Source organism: Trypanosoma cruzi, genomic scaffold (assembly GCF_000209065.1).
Source record: "Trypanosoma cruzi strain CL Brener 1047053516553 genomic scaffold, whole genome shotgun sequence".
Classification (NCBI taxonomy): domain Eukaryota; phylum Euglenozoa; class Kinetoplastea; order Trypanosomatida; family Trypanosomatidae; genus Trypanosoma; species Trypanosoma cruzi.
In genome coordinates, this window is record NW_001849457.1 from 62,622 (window position 1) to 86,524 (window position 23,903).

The following is a 23,903-nucleotide window of genomic DNA, read 5'->3' on the forward strand; positions in this document are numbered from 1 at the left end:
CCTTTGTGTGGTCCCGTCAAAGTTTCTGTTGTTGTTTTTCTTTTCGTTTTTGTTTTTTGCAAAAAGAAAGAGTGGGGTGAGGGGAGAGAAACATGCATAATAATAAAAACACCCCCTCCTCTTGTGCCATTTCTGGTCCCTTTTGCAAAAAGACAGCCTTGAATAGTAGGGTAGACTTAAAAAAAAAAAAAAAAAAACATAAGAATAAAAAAAGCTTGAAGGAAAAAAAAACCATGTCGCGGTTCGATATTAAACAACGTCTGGGATACATGCAACCTCCGTTTCTCCAGCCTTCATTCATGCATCTATTCCTTCTTTGTGCTCGTGTTCTTTTTCCGTGGAGAATGCGTCCCCTTCACTCCTTGTAAGGACAAAGACCGCATCATGAAGAACCGCGTACTCCACCCTGAGATTGCCCTCGCAGAAGTACGGCAACTTGCACCAGCGATCTACTTTAAATCCACAGGGAATTAAGACATTATCCACAAGACGTTGAAGAGAATCCTCGTAACTTGCGCCTCGACAGCATTCGCCTCCCTCCATTGGCAGCGTCTCCGTAGGGCGTCGCTGCCTGATTCCATTCTCGACAAAGGGGCACCACGGCAAAACAACCGCAAGAAGAAGTATTCCATTGGGCGACAGCGAGTCACGCATAGAGCGAAGCAGCTCAAGTGGCTTATCGGCGCGATCCAAGACATTGAGGCATGCAATTACATCGTAGTACCGCCGAGAGCCATCCTTGTGCCTAAACGGATCTTGGTAAGGAAGCACCTCGTAGCCACGCTGCCACAGACGCCATCGCATGGGAATCGAATATTCGGTGACTGCTACGTGCTGGAACAGTGGCTGCAGCCGTGATGTGACGCCGCCATCACCGGCGCCGATATCCAAAAGTGTCCCAAACGGCGGTGACTTTGAGCTGCGCTGGTCATCCTCGTTGCCCAACAGCAGCTGCGCAGCCTGTGCCGTAGACATGACAAACATGCCGCCGCGGTTCAGTATACCGTTGGATGTTGTTTGGGAAAAAAAGGCGCGCAAAATACCGGACAGTAACGCCTTCATTACACTCACATCACCTGCGAGCCTCAGCCACTCGGTCGTCTCCTCATCCATGCACATACTCACATGCTTTGATACAATGTGATTTGGCAGACACACCAGATTCGGTGTGTAGCTGAAAGGAGGCTTCTTCCTGCGGCCGTTCCCGTAGACTGACAAGTCATCCATGATGTTGGGTGCCATTTTTCCCCCACTCCTTGTGGTGAATGTGTAGCATGCATTCACATGACAACAACAACAAAAAAAAAAAGATGGAGAAAAAAAATAAAAATATTGAATCAAAGATGCGCCCATTTCAAAGATGTGCACTGCGGACACGCAAAGAGCGAACATACCAAAGAAAAAGACATGTGTTGGAAAGGGAAATCACATACAAATGACGGAATCCACAACAGACACAACAAGCAAAAGAAACCAATAAAAATTAAAAAAAGGCAAATGAGAAAGAGAAAAAAAAAAGGGTGGCCACAAAAGAGAAGGCAACAACAATCCGCTGCGGCATCAAACCGCAGTGCTCGTAGTCAACGCAGCGTCAGCATTACGCGTGAAAGGGTCAAAAACCAAAAAAGAGGTCAAAAAACCGCCGCTCCCCTCCCACACGCAAGCCACACGCAACTTCGCTCCCTCACACGTTGAAACTGTCACAGACGTCTTTTTTTTTTTTTTTTCGTTTATTTCTGTCATTTTTTTTTTTGCCTTTTTTCTTTTTTTTTTCTTTTTTTTGTCTTATTTCACTGTGGACTCCTTTCGGGCATCATATTTCCATACGTGCAGCGGACAAAGTTTGCTACACAGCCTGGCCTAGCAGCCTTTCCCGCCCACCCTTCACGAACTCTTGCAGTACTTTGTATGTTGACATACCTGCCACGGATGCAGGCGGCTTCTCGTTCATCACAAGCCACTTGAACAAATCGCTATCAAAGTGTCGGAGAATCGTGTCATACTCGTCCAGCTGCTCGCGTGGCATGCCCTCAAGACTGTGGCGGGAGAACGCGCCCAGAATGATATCCATCTCCGCCATGCCGCGGTACGCGGATTGGTAGATGAGACGACGACGCTTTGCATCATCGGGTTCATTCTGCGGGGTTGGTCGGGTGTCGCGGAACCGCAGTCCGCTCTCCTCACTGGCCTTGTCCACCCCCCGCGGGCTTTCCCTCCACATCTTCACCAACTCATCGTGGTGCTTTGCACGCGGCGCAAGACATCGCGAGAACCGCCTCAGCATCTCCCCACAACCCCCCAGCAACGGATGAATGCGCAGCCGCCTCTTACACTCAATGGATCGCAAGTCTCCTTTCCGCTGTTGAGCCCGCCACGGGTGGCGGGAGTAAAAAAAAAAAAAAAGAAGAAGAAAATAATAATAATAAACCCAAAGAAATAAAAGATACAATGAAAAGTGCACTGATGACAAAATAAGAAGATGAATAAAAATAAAAAAAGAAGGAATTGAATGGCGTGCAACCTCCATCCATCACCAGAGGCCCTTACGTGCTGTTCTTTGCATCTTCCTCATCGAGCCCTTCTTTCGCCGCTCCGCCTTCTGCGCCGTTATGATCGTCGTGGGGCGCTCGATGGGTTTCTTCTCCAACGGCGGCACCCATGAGGCCCTTTGAATCATTTCCCGCAGACGCCGCAGACAGACCTCCTTGTTCTGATGTGCACTGCGTTGCTCATGGCTTGAAATGACGATCAGCGCTTCGTCCGCGGTAAGCGCCTTGCCACGCTCGTTTTCCTTCAGTCTTTGAATGAGCTCCCCGTCAAAGTGTTCGCTAAGGGCAACGATGCTGGCACGCAGCTCCACCTTGTTGCTGCTGCTGTTTGCCCCCTGACCCCCAGGCCCACCGCCACGCACCATGAGAAAACTGTAGCAGTTTGCATCTATTTGTATGTCGCGCAGCTGTGCAAAGCGGTAATATCCCTCCTGCTTGAAGGAGCTAATGTGCGAGCAACAGCACTGCAGACGGAGCGCAGCACAACCCACAGCACCAACCGCCAGACTCGGCATTTGGCCGCAGAACCAACGGCGAACACCCGCAATTGAAGTGGAAGCAACAGCAGCGCCACGTCCCCTCTTTTGGCAAAAGAAGAAGCGATGTGCACATGAGAGACCAAAAGACATCATGCCTTCCCCCTCTTGTAAGCAAACAAGCGATGCAGCTCCACCAGCAGGCGAGGTACCCACACCAGACTGGGGAGAAAGAATTTTTGGGCAGCTGCGCGCCGCAATTGCCCGTATACAACGAGATAATTCACCTCTCATCTGTGTCTTCTCTGCCTGCCTGCTTGTGCATGGGGGGAAAAAAAGAAGGAAAAGAAAAAAAAACGCCACGGTGCTGTCAAGAAGTCAAAAAACGGCAGTCACAACCCCAGCCGCCACCGATGCGATGGTGCTGGCTCCGCTTGCCTACCTCTTCGAAAAGAAGAAAAAAAAAGGCGTGCAGGAAAGAGAGCAAAAAAAAAAAAAAGAGGAGGGGGGAACACATAAGAAAAAAATACGCTCTTCATGACCGCACACGTAAATTTCTACACCGCGACACCACATTCCCCCTCACCACTCATACGTGACTCTCTTTACATTTCTTTTTTCCCCTCACCTTTCTTTTCTTTTTCCTTTTCCTTTTCTGCCCTCCACTCATTATTTTTAAAATACTACATTTTTGCGTGTATGCTGCTCTCCCCCTCCTCCTCCCTGCGCAAAATTGCAACACACCACCCACCCAGTCCCTCCAGTCCTCGCTCATGACAGTTGTTTGTATAATCGCTTCGCATTGGGGCAGTCCCACACCCAGTGCCGCACGGAGCTGAGTTCGGTTTCAAGTTCCCCAATGGCCTTCTCGGCAAACTCCCTCGGCACCTCCTTCTTGAATTCTTCCAGGGCCTCCACGCATCCCATTAAGTACCGCTCACGCTCCAAAGAATTCCAGACCTCACGCTGCAGCGTGAATCTGGCCTTCGCAATGGTCGTGTAGCACCTCTCCGTCATCACTGCCCATTGCAACACGGACTTAAGATAATTCAGTTTCTTCTCAATATATTTTCGTCCTTCCTCGTTGCTCGAGCAGTCGCCAAAGAAGAACTTGTAGATAGGGTAGTTGTGCTGATACAAAATCTGAAAGAGGACGTCATGGGAGTACACGCGGTCGCTCCAGAAGGGGTCAAAACCATACGTCCAGGATAAATTCAGCAGACGGTTGGTGTCGTCCTCCACGCAACTGAGCAGGTACTTCTCCACCGCAGAGAGTTGAACGCCCTCCGGGGCCTCAACCTCCGGCACATGAAAAAACTCAAAGCTACGATACTTTGACATGCTGCTCATGCGCGTTAGCCAGGGCTCCTGCGACGCCCAGGCCTCAAGTGGAACAGACCCCCATACCGTGAAAATGCCTCGGTTTGGCGCGGCGATGGCCGATGCAGCCGGGACAGACATCATGACACGTTTCAAAGCATGACGGCGCATTGTTTGCGTATTCGTTGTACAATTTTATTCCTATGTTTTTGTTTCCCCTTGTTGATTTTAAGTCGTGTATCGACTCAAGTCGCGTGTATGAATCTGCCCTTCGGTTTGCTCGTAAGCGGATGGGGTGGAGTCCTAAAGACGTAAAAAAAAAAAAAAGGAAAAAATGGTCCAACAACAACAACAACAGACACACACACAAAAAAAAAAAAAAAAAAACAGACTTAGACGCTTTTTTAAACTAAATTCATGTAATTCTCTCCAACCACGCAAACACAATAGGAATGAATCTGCGTATTTCTCTCAGAGGATACGCGACTCGTCTCCCACCAACACCAGAGCACACAGACCCAGATTGTCCACTTTAAACACGGGAATAAGGAATGATGACACATGTCAATATGGTCGGTGGTACGAGTACAGTTTCCCCATATTATACGGCGCATTTCGTTCTCTCTCAAGGTGCCGCATCGCATCGGCCCGACTCATGACAGAGCCATCTAACGCTCTCACGGTCGGGAAATGTTTCGGCAGATCACCCCGCGTAGGTGTCGATGGCCCCTCGAACTCCACATTTTCCTCATTTACGTGTGATGTAGGGCCCATCCTTGGCTCGGGCACAGTGCGGACGCCCGCTGGCGCAAACCAGCCATAAAACGGGCGAAATGGCATGTAATCAGAGGGCGGCGGCTGCGGGCCACTAGGTGGCACCGACTGCAACTTCACGTGCCGCAACATACTGGGACCGTACTGCCGCCGCACCTTTTCAGAGATCGCTCCGCGGCATCCACCAGAACACGCCGAAACGACTCCTCGCGAGAAGAAGGAGACGCCGCCTCCCCATGCTGCTTTTTACCTTCCCGACGCTGCCGCAATCGCTCCTGAAATATGACCTGATCAATAGACATGCCATGAAACGCTTCACGAAACTTGCGTTCCGCATCACCGCGCACAAACGGCTTCCGACGACGCGTCGAAGAAGCTCTGGAGGAAGTCGACGCTTCTGCTGCCGCCGAGCCTCGCCTCTCTGCCGTTGTTTTTTGCGGAGCCACCCGATCCAGTCCAAGGGCCTTGTCATGCTCTGAACGCTTTTGAGGATCCATCAGCACGTCGTATGCCTCAGAAATGGCGCGAAACTCCATTTCCGCCCGTGCCTTTTGATCGTCGCTCACCACATCAGGGTGGCATTCCAGTGCGCGGCGCCGGTACGCGGCCTTCATCTCCTCCGCCGTTGCCGCGCAGTCGACGCCGAGGCGCTTGTAGTAATTTGCAATCGGAATGCCCGAGCTGCTCACAAGCCGCACAGCCACATGCAAGCTGCTATGCGGAGTCACACACCACCACCGCTGCGGCAGTAATGAAAGAGTGCGTCCCAACGTCCCGCAAAAAGTACCACTGTACATTGCGCAGCGCCTCCCAATCGGCACTCACGCCCCCAGCCAGCGACTAAAAACCCTTATCTCTCCAGAGCAACCTCTGACTGGTGTCTCGACCTCGCCGAGAACCCACACCCACACAATTCCCTTCAATTATGCGTGCAATTCTTCCTGAAAGCAAAACAAGACAGTTAAAGCAAAAAATGAAAATAAAAAATAAAGATAAAAAAAATTTTTTAGACCGTCACCGTGTGAAACAAACCGGCACTGGCACGGCGCAGAGAGTCATCAATCAGCCACAGATCCGCACATTTTGATGTATAAATCAACATGAATGTATATCCTCCTGCCTTCCTCTATTCCGCTCCGCCCCAATCAATGCGTCGCCTGACAGTCACATGAAATAAATTCGGATCACCGTTATTCCCTTGTCTTTTTTTTTCCAAGTGACTGAGTATCAGTGCAAATGGGAATGTTTCTTCGCTTCTCCCGCAAGTGTTCTTCTCCGCCCTTCGATGGCATGCCAGTGAGAATCCACCGACCACCTCCGCAGCGCCGCAAACGTCTCTGCAAGGCCCCCGTGACTCACACGCTTAAAGTTCATCTCCTCTAACTTCTCCGAAAACCGTGGAGGCATCAACGAGCGCGCTGCGGAGTGGCGTCGAGTGCCGGCTAAATCCGTCGTGGAAGAAGCCTTCTTCCCTTTTACCCTCGAGGCGTCCACGAAGATGTGCACAGACTGACACCTTCTGTGGTGCGGCAATTCATCCTTGCTGTGTGCACGAGGATCCCAGTTAAAATATTGCCATCGCATGAGGGCATCAACCGTCGCTGCAGGTCTCTTCCACACGCCGACCTCGTCTGGGTCCATTTCCTCCCGCAGCAATTTCCGAGGGGAAGTTGCCGGTGTCGCCTTTGCCACATGCCCCTCGGCCTCCTCATCCCCTGCGGGTAGAAATTCCTCCAGACGAATACACAAATTTAGGGCATGGGGACATGACTGTCGCAGATCCCGCAGAAGCTGTTGCACTCCACGCTGGACAACACCGCTGGAGGAGGTCACAGCAACAGGCATGGACGGGCTCACTGAACAGCACACAAGCCCTCTCTTCTCCCAATCATGTGAAGCATTCCGGGGCAATTCTCCTTGTCTCATGCGCAACAGCAATGTGGAAGACGTTACCGCGGCGCCGGTCCTCGTTGGAAGCACCGCAGACTTCGAAAAGGAAGCGCCAAGTAATGGTATGCGTCTCGTTTCGTGTCTTCTTCCCAAAACCTCAAAAGATGGTGGACGAAGTTTCGCACCCCTCATGAGATCCTTAAAAAGAGATGCCGCAGCACCGCGCAATGCATCGTGTGTTGCATCACGACACAAAACGGAGGAAGACAACGTTGCAAAATAAGTCTTAACGCTACTACTACTACCACTACTGTCGCTGTGACCCGACGACCAACACTCCGTCCGGATGTTCTCGCCCAAATGATGAAGCAACTCATCCCATAACGGAGGTACTTCCTCCGCCACAGCAGTCGTAGTGACACGCGGTACTCGGGGCATAAGCAGCACCACATGTACATCCAGAGACGCATTTCGCATCACACCCTTCAAGTCCGGGTGCTCGTACATGCAATGTCGATAGGGATTTGTGATGTTAGGATGGCCGTGGATGGCAACCTCGTACTCCTCCCGCGACATGCTGGAGAGAGCGTGCTGACGCGGAATGCGCAGACCAAACAGTCCACCGCCCAGCTTGACGCCCAGACCACCCTTCATATGATTCCACGCGTGCCGGCGACCGTCACGCAAACCAAAGTTATCCGACAGACGCTTGTACCGTCCTTGGCTGCCGTGTGTGTGACGGGTATGAATTGCCCCAGCGCGTTTGGTTCGCCCACGCAAGAAGTCGCGATGGCCCCATCGCCCAAGCCAACAACGGTCCACAAAAAACATGAAATAAAGAGAAAGACGCTTCCCCCTCCAGAGACAAAAAGAAGAAAAAAGAAAAATTCCGGACGCCTTTCCTTTTCTTTTAGTCTTTTTTCCCTTCCAAGACTGTGGGCGACGGGTGGGGAACAAAGGCTACACGCGTCAAAAAAACAAAAATAAAAAAAAAAGGTGGGGGCGGCAAAAAAGTGAGGGGGATAATGACAACAAAGCACATGCACAGACAGACAAACATGTTGACACAAAGAAACGGAAAGGTGGGAGGCGGTCACATTTCGGCTCATAGAAAAGAAAAAAAAAAAAAAAAGGCATTTTTTTAAGTAAAATCCTCTCACTGCTCCATTCGCTACTCGTGCTTTCTTTCCTTCTTTCTGTTGTTTTGTTTTGTTTTGTTGTTGAATTGTTCTTCTTTTCTTTTCCTTCCTTGACTGTTATTTTCCTCTCGAGAGTTGGCTGCTGTTTGCGCTTCAATGAAGATGGTCCAAGCAGCAAACACGAAAAGAAAAAGAAACGGAGAAAAAAAAACAAAAAAAGACGGCTGCTCTCATCCCCCGCTCAACACCACCACATCATCATGTCTCCTGATGCCTACATATGCGTGTAGCCCGGGCTTGGGGGCACGAGAGAAAGAAAAAATAATAATCGACAGCAGCACCCCTGCCTCCAGGAACAAAAAAAGTGGAAAAAGCCACGTTCACATCAAATTATAGATCCGCTTGTAAAGTCAATTGGCCATGCCAACCAAAAAAAAAAAAAAAGAAACCGCAGACAAAAAACATTCCATCCTAGCGTTTCTCCTTCGCCGCCTTCATCCACGTCGCAATGCGATCCTGCAGATTCCTTCGAGCCTCCGCGACATCCTCCCGTGCGTTAAACTCCTTCACCATGTTCTCGTCCAGATATTCCTTCGTGAAGGGATGCTTGCTCTCAGAGAGAAGGACATGATGGATTGTGTCCTCGTTCACATACACAAGATCGTTCAGGTCCTTCACGTCGGCTGGAAGCGCCACTGGATGTAGTAGTGGCGTCAGCAGCAATGCGTCCACCGCAAAGTCCGGCGCCTCATCCCACAGCGCCTCGTCGTCCTGAACTTCTTGAGAGATGGTCTCGAGAGTCGACGCAATTTCCCTCAGCTTCCAGATGAGGTGCTCGCCCACCAGGCCACGCTCCGTCACCGTTTCTATCGCCTGTAGAATTTCTCTCAGCGGGACGCCGCAGTTGCACAGGGAGCGCATGAAGTTCTGAAAACGTCGAAATTGTGACAAACAATCCACCAGGCGGTTGAGAATCTCGCGAGGGCGAAAGTTGTAGCGTTCGGGGTACTCAATCTTCAAGTTTTTGCTCTCGGCACCAGCAAAACTAACGAGGCTGCGAGCCAACATCTGACTGATCTGCTGCGCCACCATGTTCTGCGCCACACCTTTCGAGAAGCTGATGGCCAGCTGAATAAACAAATTCATGCTTGCCTCAAAAAGAAGAATTCGTTCCCGCAGCCCCAAGCCCAGCTGATGGTACGTCAGCGGCGCCTCACCGTCATCACCGTCGGCCTCCGCCTCCTCCTCGTTTACGTTTCCATCTGCGCTCCGAAAATTGTTGTTCTGACTGTTATTGTTATTGTTGTTGCTCGTCGCCATTCCATCTTGTCTTCTCTGTGCGTTGCCCCTGCGACTGTTTTCACCGTTGTTGCTGAGAGACGCACGGGCGCTCACACTCAAATCCGCCCCCTCCTTTACCATTCGATTCATCTGCGTAAGCGTCTCAACGAGTTGGTCAACAGCCTCGTTGACATCCGCAGTCACCATGTGTGAAAACCGTTCCAAAATGGTGCCATTCACCTCAAACTCCTCACGGACAGGCTGACACAACGAGTCAAACATAAGAAACGACTTTGTACAGTAAGAGAGCATATAACGCACAGAGACTTTTTCGTATGTAGACTTCTCCACGGCAATATAACATAAAACACAACTTCGAACAATGTGCTGCGTGAACCATCGATGCGATGTCAGGGCTCGTTTCGTCTCCTCATTTTGCAGCAGACGGGTTAAGAAAGATGGAAAAAGAGCGTGTTTATGTGGCTTGGGGAAATAGGTTGTGTTACCCATCAGTACCAGCATCAAGGAAACAATGTGCTCCAGATCAAAGTATTCCAGCGGCGCCATTTTTACGCCCAGGATGACCAGATCCACCAGTTGCTGGGGCAAATATTTCCATTCCACTGGCGGCTCCTTTGAGAGTACCCCGCCCGGTGAGACATTCATGAGCCTCACAAGCCAAGCGGCGATGCCGTTAAGAACCTGCACACGTTTTCGGCCGAGATTCTCGGAGCCAATCAGCCCCTCGATGAGTGACTTCTCCGCCACATACACTGCGCGTTGCTCAGGTGGCAACTGTGGATGCGCCAAATCCTGTTCAACCCGCTGATGAGCCTCAATCATTACTCCCGCGCTCAACATGATCGAACGAGCGACGAGAAAGAACAGATGCACCGAAGGCTTGAATGGCTCACTCAGTGCGGGAAATGGAGGTAAGGGATGGCTCTCATCGTAGTGGACAATGCGCTCCACATCTTCGCCAAAATCCACCACTGTGTTGTCCGCATTGTCCTCCAGTACATAAAAGGGAGGAATAGTGGTGGGGTCGTAGGCTTTTTCAAATAAAGGAAGGGCAGCCTCCAAGAGCACATCATTCAACTGAGTCATGAAAAACCGTGAGGATAAGGGCAAATTATGATGCACTGTTTTGGTATACCCTGCATTCAGCCGCAGGGCAGTGCCAATATAGCGAAGCGTTGGCTCACGTGACACCTTGGCTTGCAGAAGCGCCAGGATAATACGTTTGTTTCCGGCGCAGGAGGCTTGCACTTGAAACTGTAATTCAGATATCTGTTTTGAATGATCATCCACCTCAGTGGAAAACATATTCATCAACTGAGCCCGCTCCGATGACATGGAATAAGGAGGAAGCAGGCGGTGACTGCGGATTTGGGTGGAGACGCCCAACAGCGCGCCCAACACTGTGCCATATTCCAGTTGCAGGCCAGAAGACAGTGAGTCGTTGTAAAATAAATGTGAGCGCACAAGAATTTGCAAGGTCGCGGTGCAGGAAACAAGAGCGTAAAGCGCCTGCCGCAGCACATTCAACTCCCTGGTGTTGTCCAGTGTGGTGGAGAGAAAAAACTCAATGAGGTTGCTCAGGGCCCCATTGATAATATATTCACCATCACTACAGCGTGGTTCAGGCCTTGTAGCAAAGTGTGCAAAAAGAGCATCCACTGCCGCCGCGTTAAATTCATTCGAGGCAAAATATGGCAGCATGGCGGCACCGAAGGGCCGCCTCTCAGCGTCCTGTTCAAGTGTGTTGCATACAGCTTCGCATGCCTCCCGCACCATTGCGGTTTCATCGTGCGCGGAAGCAACGGCCTGTGCCAATGATTGCATCTGCCTTGCCAAAACACGATGCAGATTACCCAACGTATGGTCCCCGTTTGATGCCGATGATGTGCGGTGCGTCTCAACTGCCCGATCAATGTGTCTCTCCAGCTCCCCCAACTGCCCGTCAAAACCAACCGCGTGCCAACCGCCGCCGGACCAAACCATAAATTTAGGGACGCTCCGCACGCCAAACCTCTCGACGCAGTCGGGGTTGCGGTCAATGTTGCATCTGCAGAAAGTCACGGTAGATTTGTACCGTTCGCCCAGCGCCGCGTACTGTGGCTTGACCCGCTGGCACGGCCCGCACCAGTCCGCATAGAAGGCGACCACAACAATGGGCTGTTCCCTCGTGAGGGAGAGTAAATGCGCCAGGCCATTGATCTCCAGCATGACTGCTCACGTCAATATCCCCCCTCGCTCACCCTCCCTATGCGCTCCCTCACAATTCGCCTGCGTTCGCCGTAAGCCGTACAGGTCAGGAAGACTACAACAACAAGAAGAAAAAAAAAAAAAAAACTTTTTTTTACCTCTAAAAAAAAAAAAGGCTCCCCGAAGGTTCTCACATAAAACGAAAAAAAAAAAAAACACAGAAACAAAGAAGCCAAGTGCACACGCAGAAAAAAAAAGTGGTAGCACATCAACGCAGCAATGTTGCCATGGGAATAAGAGCACAAATAAAAAAAAAAAAAAAAAAGGAGGTCAAAGGAGGAAAAATAATAATCGAATATTACAAATTCCAGTAGCAACTCACTCGACATCGTCACGCCGCAGACTCACTAAACGGGAAAAAAAAAAATTTTTTTTTTAAGAAGCAAAAAAAAAAAGGGGGGGGAAATCGTAAAAACAGGCAAGCAACTATGCCACTATGCAATGTCCAAAAAGTCCGGATGAACCACACCAAAAAACTGCATCCCAACGTCATCTATAACGTCGGAATATTCGTCCGAGTTCTCTTCTTCAACGTCCCCATCGTTAACGGGTGTGGCGATTGGCATGTCCTCTACAAAACTTGCATTGTGTTTAGTTGTTTCCTGATCGGATACGCCGGTTGGATCCTCCACTTTCGTCTGCATCCATCGTTCAAATGGGTTCGCGTCAGCAGTGGCCTCAAATACATACTCAGCATACTCCCTACTGTGAACTGGAAGAACATGGTAGCGTGACTTGAGAGAGGCCGTGCCATCATCAAGCAATTGCGGGTGCAGAGGACCTTGTACGGCTGGTGTGCGCACCGATCCTGAATCCGATGGAGTTGTCAAAACAACAGGAGCTCGGTAGTGCTGCACCTGCTCATCTAGTAGGCTCCAGGAGAAGTCTCCAAAAAACGGATGCCCCCGAATTGCCTCCTCGTCAAACTGTCCGGTGACGGGATGGACACCCAGCCGCTCCGTTGGATTTATGCGACAAAGCCTACAGATAAAGTCCTTAACGCGGTCAAGGGCATCAGACTCTGGCCCCAGATTCACGTTTGGAAAGGGGATATTCCCCGAATGAACGCCTCCCAGCACCCGCTTCATCACTGCATATGTATTACATCCTGCAAACATGTGTACACCGTACACCATCTCGTACACAATCGCCCCCAATGCCCAAAGGTCACTACTGTAACTCCACTGACATTGTCCAATCATTTCCGGTGAAACGTATTGTGCCGTGCCGCAAAACTGGGCCGACATTTTCCGCATCTCTCGTATAGCAGAAACGGTCAACCGACGCTTTGCTTTACACTTCTTATCGTCTGCGACGCCCCCGGGCAAAGCGACACCACCGTTTGACTTGGGGAGAAAAGACATCCCTTCCACATCCACAGTATCAAAGTCAACCAAGCATGCACGGTACTTGTGATCAAACACAATATTTTCGGGTTTGAGATCACGGAGGACAAAACCTTTCCTGAAGACGCGCGTAAGGCCCATCACAATTTGTGCCGTTATGAGCTGAATGTCATGAAAGTTTAAACAACGAATGGCGGTGTCTTTAAGTGATGACCCCCTCAGCGAAGAAGCATCTGATGTGGATTCCGCACCAAGTTCCTCAATTGTCTGGCGCGAAGCACAGGTTCGTATGTGCTCCAGAAGATCCCCATTTGGGAGATGCTCCATTACAAAGTACAACTCATCTGTTGACTGCGCCGTACCAAAAAGGCGGACAATAAAAGGATGTGGTCCCATCTCCAGAAGGGCCCGTTTCTCGTTCATCGCTGAGTTGGTCTTATTTTGCTGAAGCAATTGAACCTTCGAAACGATCTTCACTGCTATGGGCGTATATGGGGGAAAGTTGAGTTTGCTGCGCACAACCTGCGAGACAGCGCCGGAGCCCACCGGCTCCGCGTCAGGGAGGTTGAGATGCTGCGGGTCAAACGTTGGGCAGGCAGGCGCCGGGCTGCTCGACATAACTTCGTTTCTATTGCTGTTGTTGTTTTCCGTCTTTCAGTGTGAGTGAAGGTGCGGCCTGACGCCTGCGCCAACAAAAAATCCCTCCAACCTCGCGTGTATTGTTTGTGTTTGTTTGTTTTTCTACTTTCTCTCCGGTTGTTTTTTCCCCCACTGGCCTTCCTTCCTTTTCTTTTTTTTTTTTTTTTTTCTCTTCCTTCTCCTCCTTCTTCTCACGGACTGACCCGACAGGCAGTTAAGCAAAGCCGCGCCTCGGTCCGTTCCGAAGGGGCACAAAAAAAAGGGGTTTAGGGGTGCGAGGACCACAAAAAACAAAAGAAAAAAGAGAAAATAAAGTGACTGAATCGCAGGCTAATTCCCTGCCGCACGCAACCCATCATCCACGAGAATCCCCCGCGCAACCGCACTTCCCTCCACCACCTCCTCATTGCTGCTGCCGGTGGCGGTTTTTCAACCTCCCGCATCAAAAAAACCCGAGGCCCCCGAAAAAAACAAACACGAGTAAAAACACAATTGCTCTCACTCTCTCTTTCTCTCCAGAAGACACACGCGGCATCATCGACTAAATGCCAAGCAGCAACTCCTCTTCGTGAGTCAACGGTTCAAGTGAGGTGAGACTCTGCAGCAGTTTCTGCTTTTCAACCTCCAGACGCTTGTTGATTGCAATTTCTTTTGTGGAGTAATCCTCCACGTAACGGGCAAGCATGTCACGGTTGATGCAAAGAATGTGCCGGATAGGCGCAGGCTTGTTTCCCTTCGCAATGAACACCTTAAGCGTTTCAAACGTAAGAAATCGAATGTGTGCTGAAGAGCTGTTTGTCAGGGGGAGCAAGGCGCAAAGCAGCGCTGGGGACTCTGCAAACTTTCGTCTGGCTCTAAGAAAGACAGGATCCTCAACAACAGAGGCAAGCAACTCCAATGCGTGTAGTTTGGCGACAAAGTTTCTGCCCAACAGGCATCCCACCAGCATTGCCACAAACTCATTGAAATAATACAACAGCAACGACGCCGAGAGGCCCTTATTTGTGTATAGGGCAGTCGTCAAGGACCGCCACGTCTCGGTGCAGAGGACGGTTGTGTATGACGCAACACTACGGCAGAGGATTCCAATACATGATTCATGAAACCCATATTGCTTTGGTTGAGGATGCGGCGATGTCCTTTCTTCCGTCGTGTCACTTGACAACTCCGCGGGCGAGAGGATTATCTCCAAAAAACTGGGAACGCGCATAAACGTACGGAAGACGTCGGCCGCAGGAACACAACGCTCCACTGTGCCGTGGGCAAACGCCAGCTTACCAATGAAGTACTTCAGTTGTCTTAGTGCTGCTGCAGGGTCTGAGTTTTCCTCGCAACTATCCCTAAGGTCAATGTGGCTGGCTCGAGCCTCGCCACTAGTTGTTTTCTCCAGCCTGCCGTAAATGAGGGCGTCGGCCAACACATCGCCGTGCCCCTTTGATATCAAGTCAGAAAACACAAACGCAATTTTTTTTCTCACCTCCAGCCAGTCGTCATTTGTGCGCTCCACAAGAACTTGCAGCAGGTGAAAGAGGCCCGCTGACGAGAGAGAGATGGCGTCCTCTGTTGGGGAGCTGAGGTCCTGAAGCAACAGCAGCAAATTCGCGTCCACAATCATCGGGTCCTCGGTACTCCGCAAGAACTGAAGAAACCCTTTGCTGCTGCGCACTTCCATTTTCGCTTCTTTCATACTCAATCAAATAGTCCCGCCGGCGTCACCACTGTACCTCATACAAACGCATGTACACTCTATCAAGTGAGCGAGTGAGTAAAAAGGACAAGGAAATAAAATGAAGCAAGAAGAAAACTAAAGGCAGGACAAATCCGCATCCACCCGCTCTCTCTCTTTCCTTTTTTTTTTTTTTTTTCTCTCCCTCGCTTTGGATATGTCATCAAAGACACATTCGCAAGAAGAACACACACATACACACACCAAGAGCAACAAATACCAGACACCAAAGAGAGGAGCGAAAACAACAACAACAAAAAAAAAAAAAGAAGGAGAGAGAGAAAGAGAAAGAAAGAATGCAAAAAAAAAAAAAAAAAAACAGGCAAAGAAATATTTCTTGTCTCTTTTTCCCCCGATCCTCCTTTCCTTGGATAAAACGCACGGATGATTCAAAAACAGCAGCAGTAAAGGGCTACACACCATCAAAGAGCCGCCAACGTCACGTACAAGCGACCATCCGCAGAAGCAAAACGGTCAAGAAGATATCCCACCGGAGTGCACAGCGGCGGCTGCAGTCCCTGAACGATAAGGCAGAGGCGTCGTTCTTGGGGAGGCGTTGCGGGAATTGTCACTCGAATCCCAATCGACTCCGTATTTGCATCGCCCGCTGCAATAAAGTCATTAGCAAGTGCATCGGCTGCAGGAGAAGAGAGCGCAGCGTTCACGGACGCATTAGTATCCAAGCCATTGTAAAAAGGAGAGAGAGCACGAAAAAAGGGTTCGGCACAAGTCGAATTGGCGCCGTCTTCTCCATTGAGGTTTCGCCATTTTAAATACGGCTCAAGGAGAGCCCGCCAAACCACCATTCCAAAGGGGGTTTCCAGTGGGTGCTCCTTGGGCTTCATTTCACCGCTTAATTTGTCCGAAGGATTGCTGGGTTCGTGGTCGTTGCTGCAGTTACTATTGTTGCTTTCCACGCCTGGTCGTGCCTTCTCGAACTTATCGTGAGTAAATTTGTCATCGCCCACTCCAGAAACCCTAAGAGGAACGCGAAACAGCGCAAAGTGCATGGAATTCTTACCAAATGGATTGTTGATCATGACAGCCACGTTTTTTGGCTTCCCTGCCAGTCGTCGCAACCCCACGATGCGTTCATTGTAGGCTCTCAAAGCCTGCACGAATGGATCTCCGACGGATATGCACGTGGCGAAGTTCAGCAAGTCATTAATAACTTCGCTACGAACATCCATAAGTGCCTTAATGCTGCCGTACATGGCGGAAAAGGTTCCTTTTATCACCTGCTTCAAGAATTCGCCCATTGCCTGGTCTGTTGAGCGACGAGAAAGAGCCTCCTCCTGTCCAGCAAAGGGCACCGCCAACGGCCTTTCCGCGGTCACGCATGTAATGCGCACCTCCAACATAAGTGGAGAGCCAAACACTGTGGGGTACAACTCAGCCGGGGAAAGCGGCGATGATTCTGTGTGGTATGCCCTCGAAGCCGTATTGCCTCGTTCCGCAATCAACAGTGCGTTGATGCTGTCTTTGATTGCTCCTATGGGGTAGTGCCATGGCACCGGCTCACCCCTCCACGTCAGCCACACAAGCGGTAATGCGTCGGCCTTCACAACGGTGTAGGAGGAAAAGAAGTTTTGTACTTCGCTTCGCACAGCCATTAGCACAGAACTTCGTGGGAGCACATACGTCAGTGGTGCTGGCTTCTCCTGAACCGTGCAGTCCGTGTCACTAAGGAAAATAATAAGAGGAACTGCCCCCACGTACTCCTCAGCTTGGTGGAGCATCCCTTGAAATAAATAATGATTATAATCTGATGTACGTAAGTATTATACAAATATTTATATAAATTTATATATATAAATACACGCAGTTTTCGTAATCCTGATTTCGCCTCGTAAAGGGAAAAAAAGACAACAACAACAACAAAAAAAATAAAAAATGTTTTGGTAATAAATAAAAAAAATAAATCTCACCAAAACAAAAACAAACACAGCCCCTTCCCCTACATAAATATATATTTATTTATTTATGTATTTATTCTTCTTCCCTTTTTCAAATAGATGCACCACAGGTACCGACACACAGACACACACACACGCACTCACAGGCAGGGGAATCATACGCATCCAATATGGTACCAGTGGCATTACACGCAGAAACAAAAAAGCATTTATTAAATAAATCTCACTGCCGTGCCAATTCACCCTCCTAACCGCATACAAAAAAAAAAAAAAAAAATTCTTTTTTTTTTCTTTTCGTTTTTTTTTTTTTTGCTAATTACCAGAAAGAAATATGGATGTATACATATATGTGTGTGCATATTGCCGTCAATTAGGTATGTATGCATGCATATATTTATGTATAATGTTAATAATAGTAATAATAAAATAGGAGTGTAAATAGAAAATCCTCCTCCTTTTAATTTTTTTTTTTTTTTAATTTGTTTCTGCTGTTGTTTTTCTTTCTTTTTTTTTTTTTTTATTGTCGTGTGTTTGTGTTTGTGTGTTTACCTTCGACTGTGAGTTTCCATCAGCGAAAAATACCCCGTGAATTTTTTCTTTTTTCCTTTTCCTTCGCCGCCTTCTCTTCCTCCGTCCTCTCCCCACCCACTCATGCGTCTGTGGGACGGACGGCAGCCCCCCACCCTGGTGAGCCTAACGTGCAGCCATCGACGTTAATAAGGAGTGAATCGTAAGCGCAAGAGGAAAAATAAAAAGGGTAGCGGAAGGGGAAAAGGCCGTAAAGAAACGGGGAGAAAAACATCGTGGGGAACAACTTACGACACAAAGCGGTTGATTGCACTGAGCCACTCCTCGTACTCTGCCTGCTCCGCCCAGAAGAAGTACTCCTCCATGAACCTGCACAAATCCTCGTTCACACCCCGGTCCTTGAGGTAACTCGTCAGGGAGTCAACGAGGCGTTCGTCCAGTTCGTCCAATTTGGGGCCCTTGTACAGCCACTGGCGCTTCTGGTTCCCCTCCACCGAGTCATCTAATGCCAGCTTTGCGTCATCCAGGAAGGAGACCTGCCCCATGATGACCTCCTCACTCTCAAAACTCATTCGGCACACCAACGCCTTGTTATTGCACGTAATATATGCATCGAAATCGAGTGAAACGACATCATCATCGCCCGATTCCTCACCAAGGCAACGGATGACAATCTCCTCGTCCTCATGCTTTTTACGCATTGTAAAGAGCATCTGGCCGGGCTTTCGCTCCAACGTCCAGCCTGCTGGAAGTTCGGGCTTTGCAGGCTTTTCGGAGCGCTGCTGTTCCTCTTCCAGCTCGTGACGGAGAGCACTGGAAAGCGCAGCGTGTGATGCGAGGCGTCGCTGCTCCATTGCCACAAGGGGACCCATGGATACCGCTGTTGCCACCGAGGGAACACAGCGGTGGAAAAGTGGTGCCTTTGGGACAAAAGAAATAGCAGCTGAAAAAAGGACACGCCGCATCTGAACCTTGTTTTATTATTCGTTCTTTTAAGTTTTTGCTCCTCCTTTTTTTTCCTTTTTTTTTTTTTTTTTTTTTTTTTTTCGGCAACAAGGAGAGGGAGAAGATGTAGTGGAATGGTAGAAAATATCATGTCTGTGAAGTGAGAGATGAAATCTCGTCTCTGCGCGTGCGCCTTTAAGGCCCAAACAGTGGCTGAAGGAAAAAAGAAGTGGCAGCTTTTAAATAAGTGCAAGGTCCAACCCTCGGATTTCATCTGTTTTGCTGCGAAAATCAAAAGAACAAATGTACACATCCCCTTCAGTCCACTCTCCTCTTCGTCGTTTCACAAACGGATTAAACGCCAGACCGCAGAAGCAAATGCCTCTCATTTTTTCTCTTGTTTTTTTTTTTTTTTTGTGGGTGTGTGGGTTTCTACTTTGTGGGCTCTCCCTCTCCACACGCGGTCATTTCCCCACGCCATCGCCGCCGCATTTCTCAGTGGCACCGTCGCTGCCACTCTTCTTGTTTAGTAATTCCTCCAGCGGGGGAAGTTCCATGGTGTCTAGCCACCGCACGTAGTACGGATGCTCGCGGTTGTCCTCAGCCACGGAGCAAACTCGCCACGGGGGCTCGTGATGCATTTTTCCTGTGGTGCGATGTTCCTCCCAGCACCGTTCCGCCTCGGCAAATTGCGACGAGTTCGCATGGCACACCGTCTTACGCCATGCACCTTCCTCCGTGACGATATAGAAAAGACCACTCACTGCCTTCTTTTCAAAGGGGGAAGAAGAAGGCACAGGTTCCCGCGTTGACGACGGCTCCACAGAATGCTCCTTTTGCTTCTTTTTTTCTTCGACTTCACGTGTGGGACTAGAGAGTCGCCGGCGCACATTTCGCTCTTCCTCACCAGCGCCCTCATTAGCACCTGTGGAAGACTCCATTTATATGAGTCTCTGTGTGTGATGTGTACCGGGTGGAAAAAAAATAATAATAACAATAACAATAACAGTAACGATAATAATAATAATAATAATAATAATAATAATAACACATCGAGCAGTAATATTTTTTGAAGTCTTGCCTTTATTGTTGGTGGGCGTTTCCCCACACGCATCCTTAAATCATCCGCCAACATGTCACTTTTTGCACCACATTCATTCACTCTCTGCTTCGCCATTGCTGTTTCCTCCATCCTCCACTCACTCATCTTCACAACCCACACCGTCACTCACAATTTTATTTTTTTTACTGTCACTTCGCTCCGTAAAAACATAATCCGGCGCAACGCTCCTCAATGGACAGTGCAGATGCAACCCGTTCATCGATGCTCGTAAAGGCCGTAAGCCATGCATCCTCCGCTTCGCTGCTCCACGTTGCATCTGTGGCGCGCCCCAAGTGCCCAAATATTTGCAGAAAGAACTTCTCAAACGAGATTATCCTCACCGCATTTTTCCCGTGTGGTCCCACTGAAGACCCGTGATGCTCCTACCACGATACCTCAACAAGAGAAGCCAAGTCTTTTGCTCTTGTCAGATGTCTCCCCAAGCGTGACATATTTCCCATGCCAGCAGTGGCAACCGGGAAAACAGCGGTGGGATGCGGTTGCGCGGGGGCAACACCACCATAATGTGCGCAAAGACATAAGCAACAAAATGCTTTGCCCCCTTTTGTCCCAAAAGGTGCGATGCCTTATGCATGCCCATTGAGAAGGGTGGATAGGCCTGGGATGCACGCCAAAAGACATCCGTCACCATATTTTTATCTGCAGCCATTCTGCGGATCGGTTTTATGTCCGGTCTGTTACCATCTCCTCTTCCCCATCGTTAGTGGCGGTGGGTCGCTCAAGGACATCCCAAGAAGATGAATATCTAACGTGTGCAGCATTCGCCAGATAACCTTCCTTGACAGCATCCCAGCCCACTGCAAAACCATTCGTCCTGTGCCCAAAAAGAAGAGCGCCAGGCACAGTCACACCACATTTCCCCTCTCCATGGCTCTGAAAAAAATTGTATCCGCCCACAAACCCAGTGAATGTTTGCACAGCAATGATGTCTGTCGCCTGTGGCATACATTGTACTTTCAGCGCCATTTCCTCTACAGGGAGTACTTGGCCCCACAAAACAGTGACTCCGCCCACCTTGAAATCGTGCATCAAAATCAGCTCCCACCGCCTCTTCTACTGTGACATTGGCACTATTATCCGCCAATGCGTCCCCTGCCGTCGTCCCGTAGGCTTCATTAGAGAAAAGCCATCCTCATAGGATGCGCACAATTTTGCCCGCCACAAAGTGTCCAAGTACCCCACAAGAAGAAACCGCAGAGTGTAACCCTGCCCTGAAACCTCAGGTCAACGATCCGGAATCCATTCGACGCAAAGGCTTGGGTAGACCAAGAAGGAAGTGCTGCATTACGAGTATAAGTTCCGCCGGCTTTTCTCCCACGTACTCCGCAATCTCGCGAGTAAAATGATTTCCTTCGGGGGAAGGAATATATATAGAAATGACACCCTCCTGTTCTCCCCCTGTGTAACCTGGCAACATCCAGTTCGGGTTCTAAATCGCACACATCCTGTTGGGTTGAATGGGGATGAATTGACGGAGTAACTCACGTTGCCTGCATCCAACCGCCCCCGCAGCCCATCCAAAAGAATGGTGCAGATTGCAATAAAGAGTAAGGAGCCTCGGCCCCCTGCGCCCCCCTTACTTTCCCGCCACCGAGAACAGGTGCGGCGCTGAAGAGACGAGGTGGTTTGGCGAGCAACGGAAAAGAAAAAAGGAGGGAAACGAAACAACAGCCAAAAAAAAATAAATGAATAAAATGCAAAAAAAAAAAAAAATGTGGTTTTCCCTCTACACGCAACAAAATTCTCCCGACAATTCGCCGCCATCATCACCCAACCATTGCAGCAAGGCGGAGCAAAAACGGTAGAAAACACACACACACGTCACCCACGTGTAGAATTCGACGTGGAGGGGGCGGCGCGTGGCAGCAGATCCATACGTCTGCGGCTCGCAGGCGCATCGTGTGCCGAAGCCACTCCTCCCCTAATCGTTGCTTGGGCTGCTGCTGATGCTGCTCGCACCCCTGAAACCGCTCTCGTCTTCGCTGCAGTGGGCTGTGGAAACTCCGTCTTTCTATTATTAAAACGCACACCAGCGGAGAGAAAACGATTAAAATCAAGCCTAGTCCACAAGGCCCGCTCCGTCGCACGTGTTGCGGAGCCCGAAAGATGGCCAGTGAAGGCCGCCACGACATCTTGGTGCACTCGTGTCTCCAACGCGGCCAGCGCTGCAGAGACCTCGAGGGGAATCTGCACTCCGTCCACCGCCCACGATGTCAAGCGGTAGCGCGTGCAAAGGACGTAGAGAGCGATGGAGCACTGGAAGAGAGACTCACAAGCCAATAGAAGAGGACCTGAACCCTCCGTTATGAAAGATCCCTCTGCAACGTGCCAAACGTAACGATCAAGGCACTTTTTTGCGTCCTGTACACTTCTGCATTTCTCCATTGCCTTTTCAAGCTCTGCGGTTTGCAGTAGAATTACATCCACCTGCATGTGGTAGCCTAATGTGGTGTGAAGGAACAACAGCAGTTGCATCAACGAAAAGGTGCGACGGAGCTCGGCTGATGGTTGCTTATTCGTCACAAAAGCTCCTGAAAAAACATGTCTAACGTTGTGCAGCGCATGCAGTGAAAACCGGCTGGCAATGTGAAAAGAAAAAATCCTTTGATAGTATTCCAATGCCTTTGTCGACAACACCAAGTGAAGTCCCCGAGGCATGACGTAGTGAAGCCCAAGACCTCGCATGTATCCAAGAATAGTCCGCGCAGTCTCCTCAATCGAACGTAATTTGCTATCACCAATTTCCAGTGGAAGGACAATAAACATACTAAATCTCTCATAAATAGGTGCGTCACCCAAGCCAGATACACTCAATGCATGCACAAAGGCATCCGCCACCACCCGTCCAATAGCGGCTTCCTTCAAGATGGTCTTGTGCACCGCACTGTCGACAAGACCTGGGAAAGCAGACTCCACAAAGGCATGCCAGAGATCCCCCCGGTGACACAAAAATACCGCACGCAAAGCAACAAGATTTTCATGCAAGACTGCCTGTTCACCTACTTTCAGCCAAAGTGTCTTTGACCACAGAGCCCGAGCTGCCTCAATACGTGTCTCCAACTCGTCAGCCGCCAAAAAGCCACCAGCACAAAGCGATGAGTTGTAGATTGCCTTGAAAACGGTATTTGCCGTCTCGTCATGTGCCCCTAACGCTAGTTGTTCAAGGTATTCCCTGCCGTGACTCTCGGATTCACTAAGCACCACACGTCGCTCTTTGCCAACGGATAGAATCAGCATGCCAAGCTCCACTGAAACTCCATGCGGGAGAAGATCAGTGTGCAATGTGTGATCCTCCTTTCCTCCCTTAGACCGTACAGATATAAAGAAGTCCTTCCGACCATGCAATACGACACCATGGGCAATGTAGTGTGCAATCGTGTAAAGAAGACCCATCCACACAGATTCTCCAAGACACACCCTAAACTCCTGTGGAATCTCCCGATTCAACACAAAAGATCGGATGGTAGAGAGAATAGCATCTGTACTCTTCTGCTGATCTATCATCTCCGTCAGGAGTGTGAAGGCAGGGAAGTACACAGGGCGAAGTCCAGCAACAGCAGTTGCTGTGGTTGCATTCTGGACTGCCTTCTCATAGTGCTCCAGTATCCCTGTGATGGCAGCTCCAATGGCCGAGAGATACAGTCCTTCGGTACGGCCCACTGCAATGTCCGTTGCCACACTGCGCAAGGCGCGGCACATTGCCCCAAGCGGTAAAGCGTCTTCAACCAACGCACGCTCCGATAGATGCAGCTGCGACAAAACAGCGGATGTCTGCGTTCCGCCAGTACCTCCACAACTCCGCCGTGTCGCACAAGCAGCGAGGGGAAAAGACGTGGACGAAAACCCAAGGAGGCTGCATTGCAGCTCCTCCATTCTTGCCGTCAGAACTTCGCGCCCGTCTTCGTTTCCTGCCCACGCTGCCAATTCGCCGTCCTCCAAACTGCTTTCAAAAGTGCTCCCGCCTTTGTTTTGTTGTTGTTCTT

The 23,903-nt window shown here is 49.8% G+C and overlaps 12 protein-coding genes and 2 pseudogenes across 12 annotated transcripts, besides 29 other annotated features; all 14 read right to left on the bottom strand.

Annotated features, from left to right (window-relative positions):
• Window positions 1–18,169: part of a sequence feature (heterozygous, Esmeraldo-like haplotype) that runs on past the window's edge.
• Window positions 22–57: a microsatellite.
• Window positions 179–213: a microsatellite.
• On the bottom strand, window positions 298–1,392 carry Tc00.1047053509965.190 (DREV methyltransferase, putative; the record flags this gene model as incomplete). Its single annotated transcript, XM_815143.1, has 1 exon — window positions 298–1,392. One exon carries the CDS (start codon window positions 1,390–1,392, stop codon window positions 298–300), a length of 1,095 nt encoding a protein of 364 aa, XP_820236.1.
• Window positions 1,712–1,782: a sequence feature (T-rich).
• Tc00.1047053509965.200 (hypothetical protein, conserved) lies at window positions 1,847–2,284 on the bottom strand (the record flags this gene model as incomplete). The annotated part of the gene is made up of 1 exon (XM_815144.1): window positions 1,847–2,284. One exon carries the CDS (start codon window positions 2,282–2,284, stop codon window positions 1,847–1,849), a length of 438 nt encoding a protein of 145 aa, XP_820237.1.
• Window positions 2,389–2,505: a sequence feature (A-rich).
• Window positions 2,531–3,064, bottom strand: Tc00.1047053509965.210 (hypothetical protein, conserved; the record flags this gene model as incomplete). Its single annotated transcript, XM_815145.1, has 1 exon — window positions 2,531–3,064. One exon carries the CDS (start codon window positions 3,062–3,064, stop codon window positions 2,531–2,533), a length of 534 nt encoding a protein of 177 aa, XP_820238.1.
• Window positions 3,474–3,552: a sequence feature (A-rich).
• Window positions 3,629–3,687: a sequence feature (CT-rich).
• On the bottom strand, window positions 3,797–4,516 carry Tc00.1047053509965.220 (hypothetical protein, conserved; the record flags this gene model as incomplete). Its single annotated transcript, XM_815146.1, has 1 exon — window positions 3,797–4,516. One exon carries the CDS (start codon window positions 4,514–4,516, stop codon window positions 3,797–3,799), a length of 720 nt encoding a protein of 239 aa, XP_820239.1.
• Window positions 4,659–4,732: a sequence feature (A-rich).
• Tc00.1047053509965.229 lies at window positions 4,912–5,916 on the bottom strand (annotated as a pseudogene).
• Window positions 6,088–6,128: a sequence feature (AT_rich).
• Window positions 6,347–7,840, bottom strand: Tc00.1047053509965.240 (hypothetical protein, conserved; the record flags this gene model as incomplete). Its single annotated transcript, XM_815147.1, has 1 exon — window positions 6,347–7,840. One exon carries the CDS (start codon window positions 7,838–7,840, stop codon window positions 6,347–6,349), a length of 1,494 nt encoding a protein of 497 aa, XP_820240.1.
• Window positions 8,209–8,228: a microsatellite.
• Window positions 8,620–11,658, bottom strand: Tc00.1047053509965.250 (ubiquitin fusion degradation protein 2, putative; the record flags this gene model as incomplete). Its single annotated transcript, XM_815148.1, has 1 exon — window positions 8,620–11,658. The coding sequence occupies one exon, from the start codon at window positions 11,656–11,658 to the stop codon at window positions 8,620–8,622; it is 3,039 nt and encodes a 1,012-aa protein (XP_820241.1).
• Window positions 11,941–11,962: a sequence feature (AT_rich).
• Window positions 12,054–12,076: a sequence feature (AT_rich).
• On the bottom strand, window positions 12,132–13,661 carry Tc00.1047053509965.260 (protein kinase, putative; the record flags this gene model as incomplete). The annotated part of the gene is made up of 1 exon (XM_815149.1): window positions 12,132–13,661. One exon carries the CDS (start codon window positions 13,659–13,661, stop codon window positions 12,132–12,134), a length of 1,530 nt encoding a protein of 509 aa, XP_820242.1.
• Window positions 13,821–13,860: a sequence feature (T-rich).
• Window positions 14,224–15,369, bottom strand: Tc00.1047053509965.270 (hypothetical protein, conserved; the record flags this gene model as incomplete). Its single annotated transcript, XM_815150.1, has 1 exon — window positions 14,224–15,369. One exon carries the CDS (start codon window positions 15,367–15,369, stop codon window positions 14,224–14,226), a length of 1,146 nt encoding a protein of 381 aa, XP_820243.1.
• Window positions 15,664–15,727: a sequence feature (A-rich).
• Window positions 15,831–17,147, bottom strand: Tc00.1047053509965.280 (hypothetical protein, conserved; the record flags this gene model as incomplete). The annotated part of the gene is made up of 1 exon (XM_815151.1): window positions 15,831–17,147. The coding sequence occupies one exon, from the start codon at window positions 17,145–17,147 to the stop codon at window positions 15,831–15,833; it is 1,317 nt and encodes a 438-aa protein (XP_820244.1).
• Window positions 17,188–17,226: a sequence feature (AT_rich).
• Window positions 17,288–17,331: a sequence feature (AT_rich).
• Window positions 17,375–17,402: a microsatellite.
• Window positions 17,602–17,635: a microsatellite.
• Window positions 17,655–17,726: a microsatellite.
• Window positions 17,786–17,843: a sequence feature (T-rich).
• Tc00.1047053509965.290 (p22 protein precursor, putative) lies at window positions 18,140–18,817 on the bottom strand (the record flags this gene model as incomplete). Its single annotated transcript, XM_815152.1, has 1 exon — window positions 18,140–18,817. The coding sequence occupies one exon, from the start codon at window positions 18,815–18,817 to the stop codon at window positions 18,140–18,142; it is 678 nt and encodes a 225-aa protein (XP_820245.1).
• Window positions 18,170–18,941: a sequence feature (areas merged during assembly that could not be assigned to a particular haplotype. This can correspond to areas where the two haplotypes were merged or to regions with more than two copies in the genome that were merged during assembly.).
• Window positions 18,863–18,899: a microsatellite.
• Window positions 18,942–19,051: a sequence feature (heterozygous, non-Esmeraldo-like haplotype).
• Window positions 19,052–19,261: a sequence feature (areas merged during assembly that could not be assigned to a particular haplotype. This can correspond to areas where the two haplotypes were merged or to regions with more than two copies in the genome that were merged during assembly.).
• On the bottom strand, window positions 19,262–19,738 carry Tc00.1047053509965.300 (hypothetical protein, conserved; the record flags this gene model as incomplete). Its single annotated transcript, XM_815153.1, has 1 exon — window positions 19,262–19,738. One exon carries the CDS (start codon window positions 19,736–19,738, stop codon window positions 19,262–19,264), a length of 477 nt encoding a protein of 158 aa, XP_820246.1.
• Window positions 19,262–20,267: a sequence feature (heterozygous, Esmeraldo-like haplotype).
• Window positions 19,781–19,845: a microsatellite.
• Tc00.1047053509965.310 lies at window positions 19,997–21,205 on the bottom strand (annotated as a pseudogene).
• Window positions 20,268–20,401: a sequence feature (areas merged during assembly that could not be assigned to a particular haplotype. This can correspond to areas where the two haplotypes were merged or to regions with more than two copies in the genome that were merged during assembly.).
• Window positions 20,402–23,903: part of a sequence feature (heterozygous, Esmeraldo-like haplotype) that runs on past the window's edge.
• Window positions 21,561–21,633: a sequence feature (A-rich).
• Window positions 21,742–23,793, bottom strand: Tc00.1047053509965.319 (hypothetical protein, conserved; the record flags this gene model as incomplete). Its single annotated transcript, XM_815165.1, has 1 exon — window positions 21,742–23,793. One exon carries the CDS (start codon window positions 23,791–23,793, stop codon window positions 21,742–21,744), a length of 2,052 nt encoding a protein of 683 aa, XP_820258.1.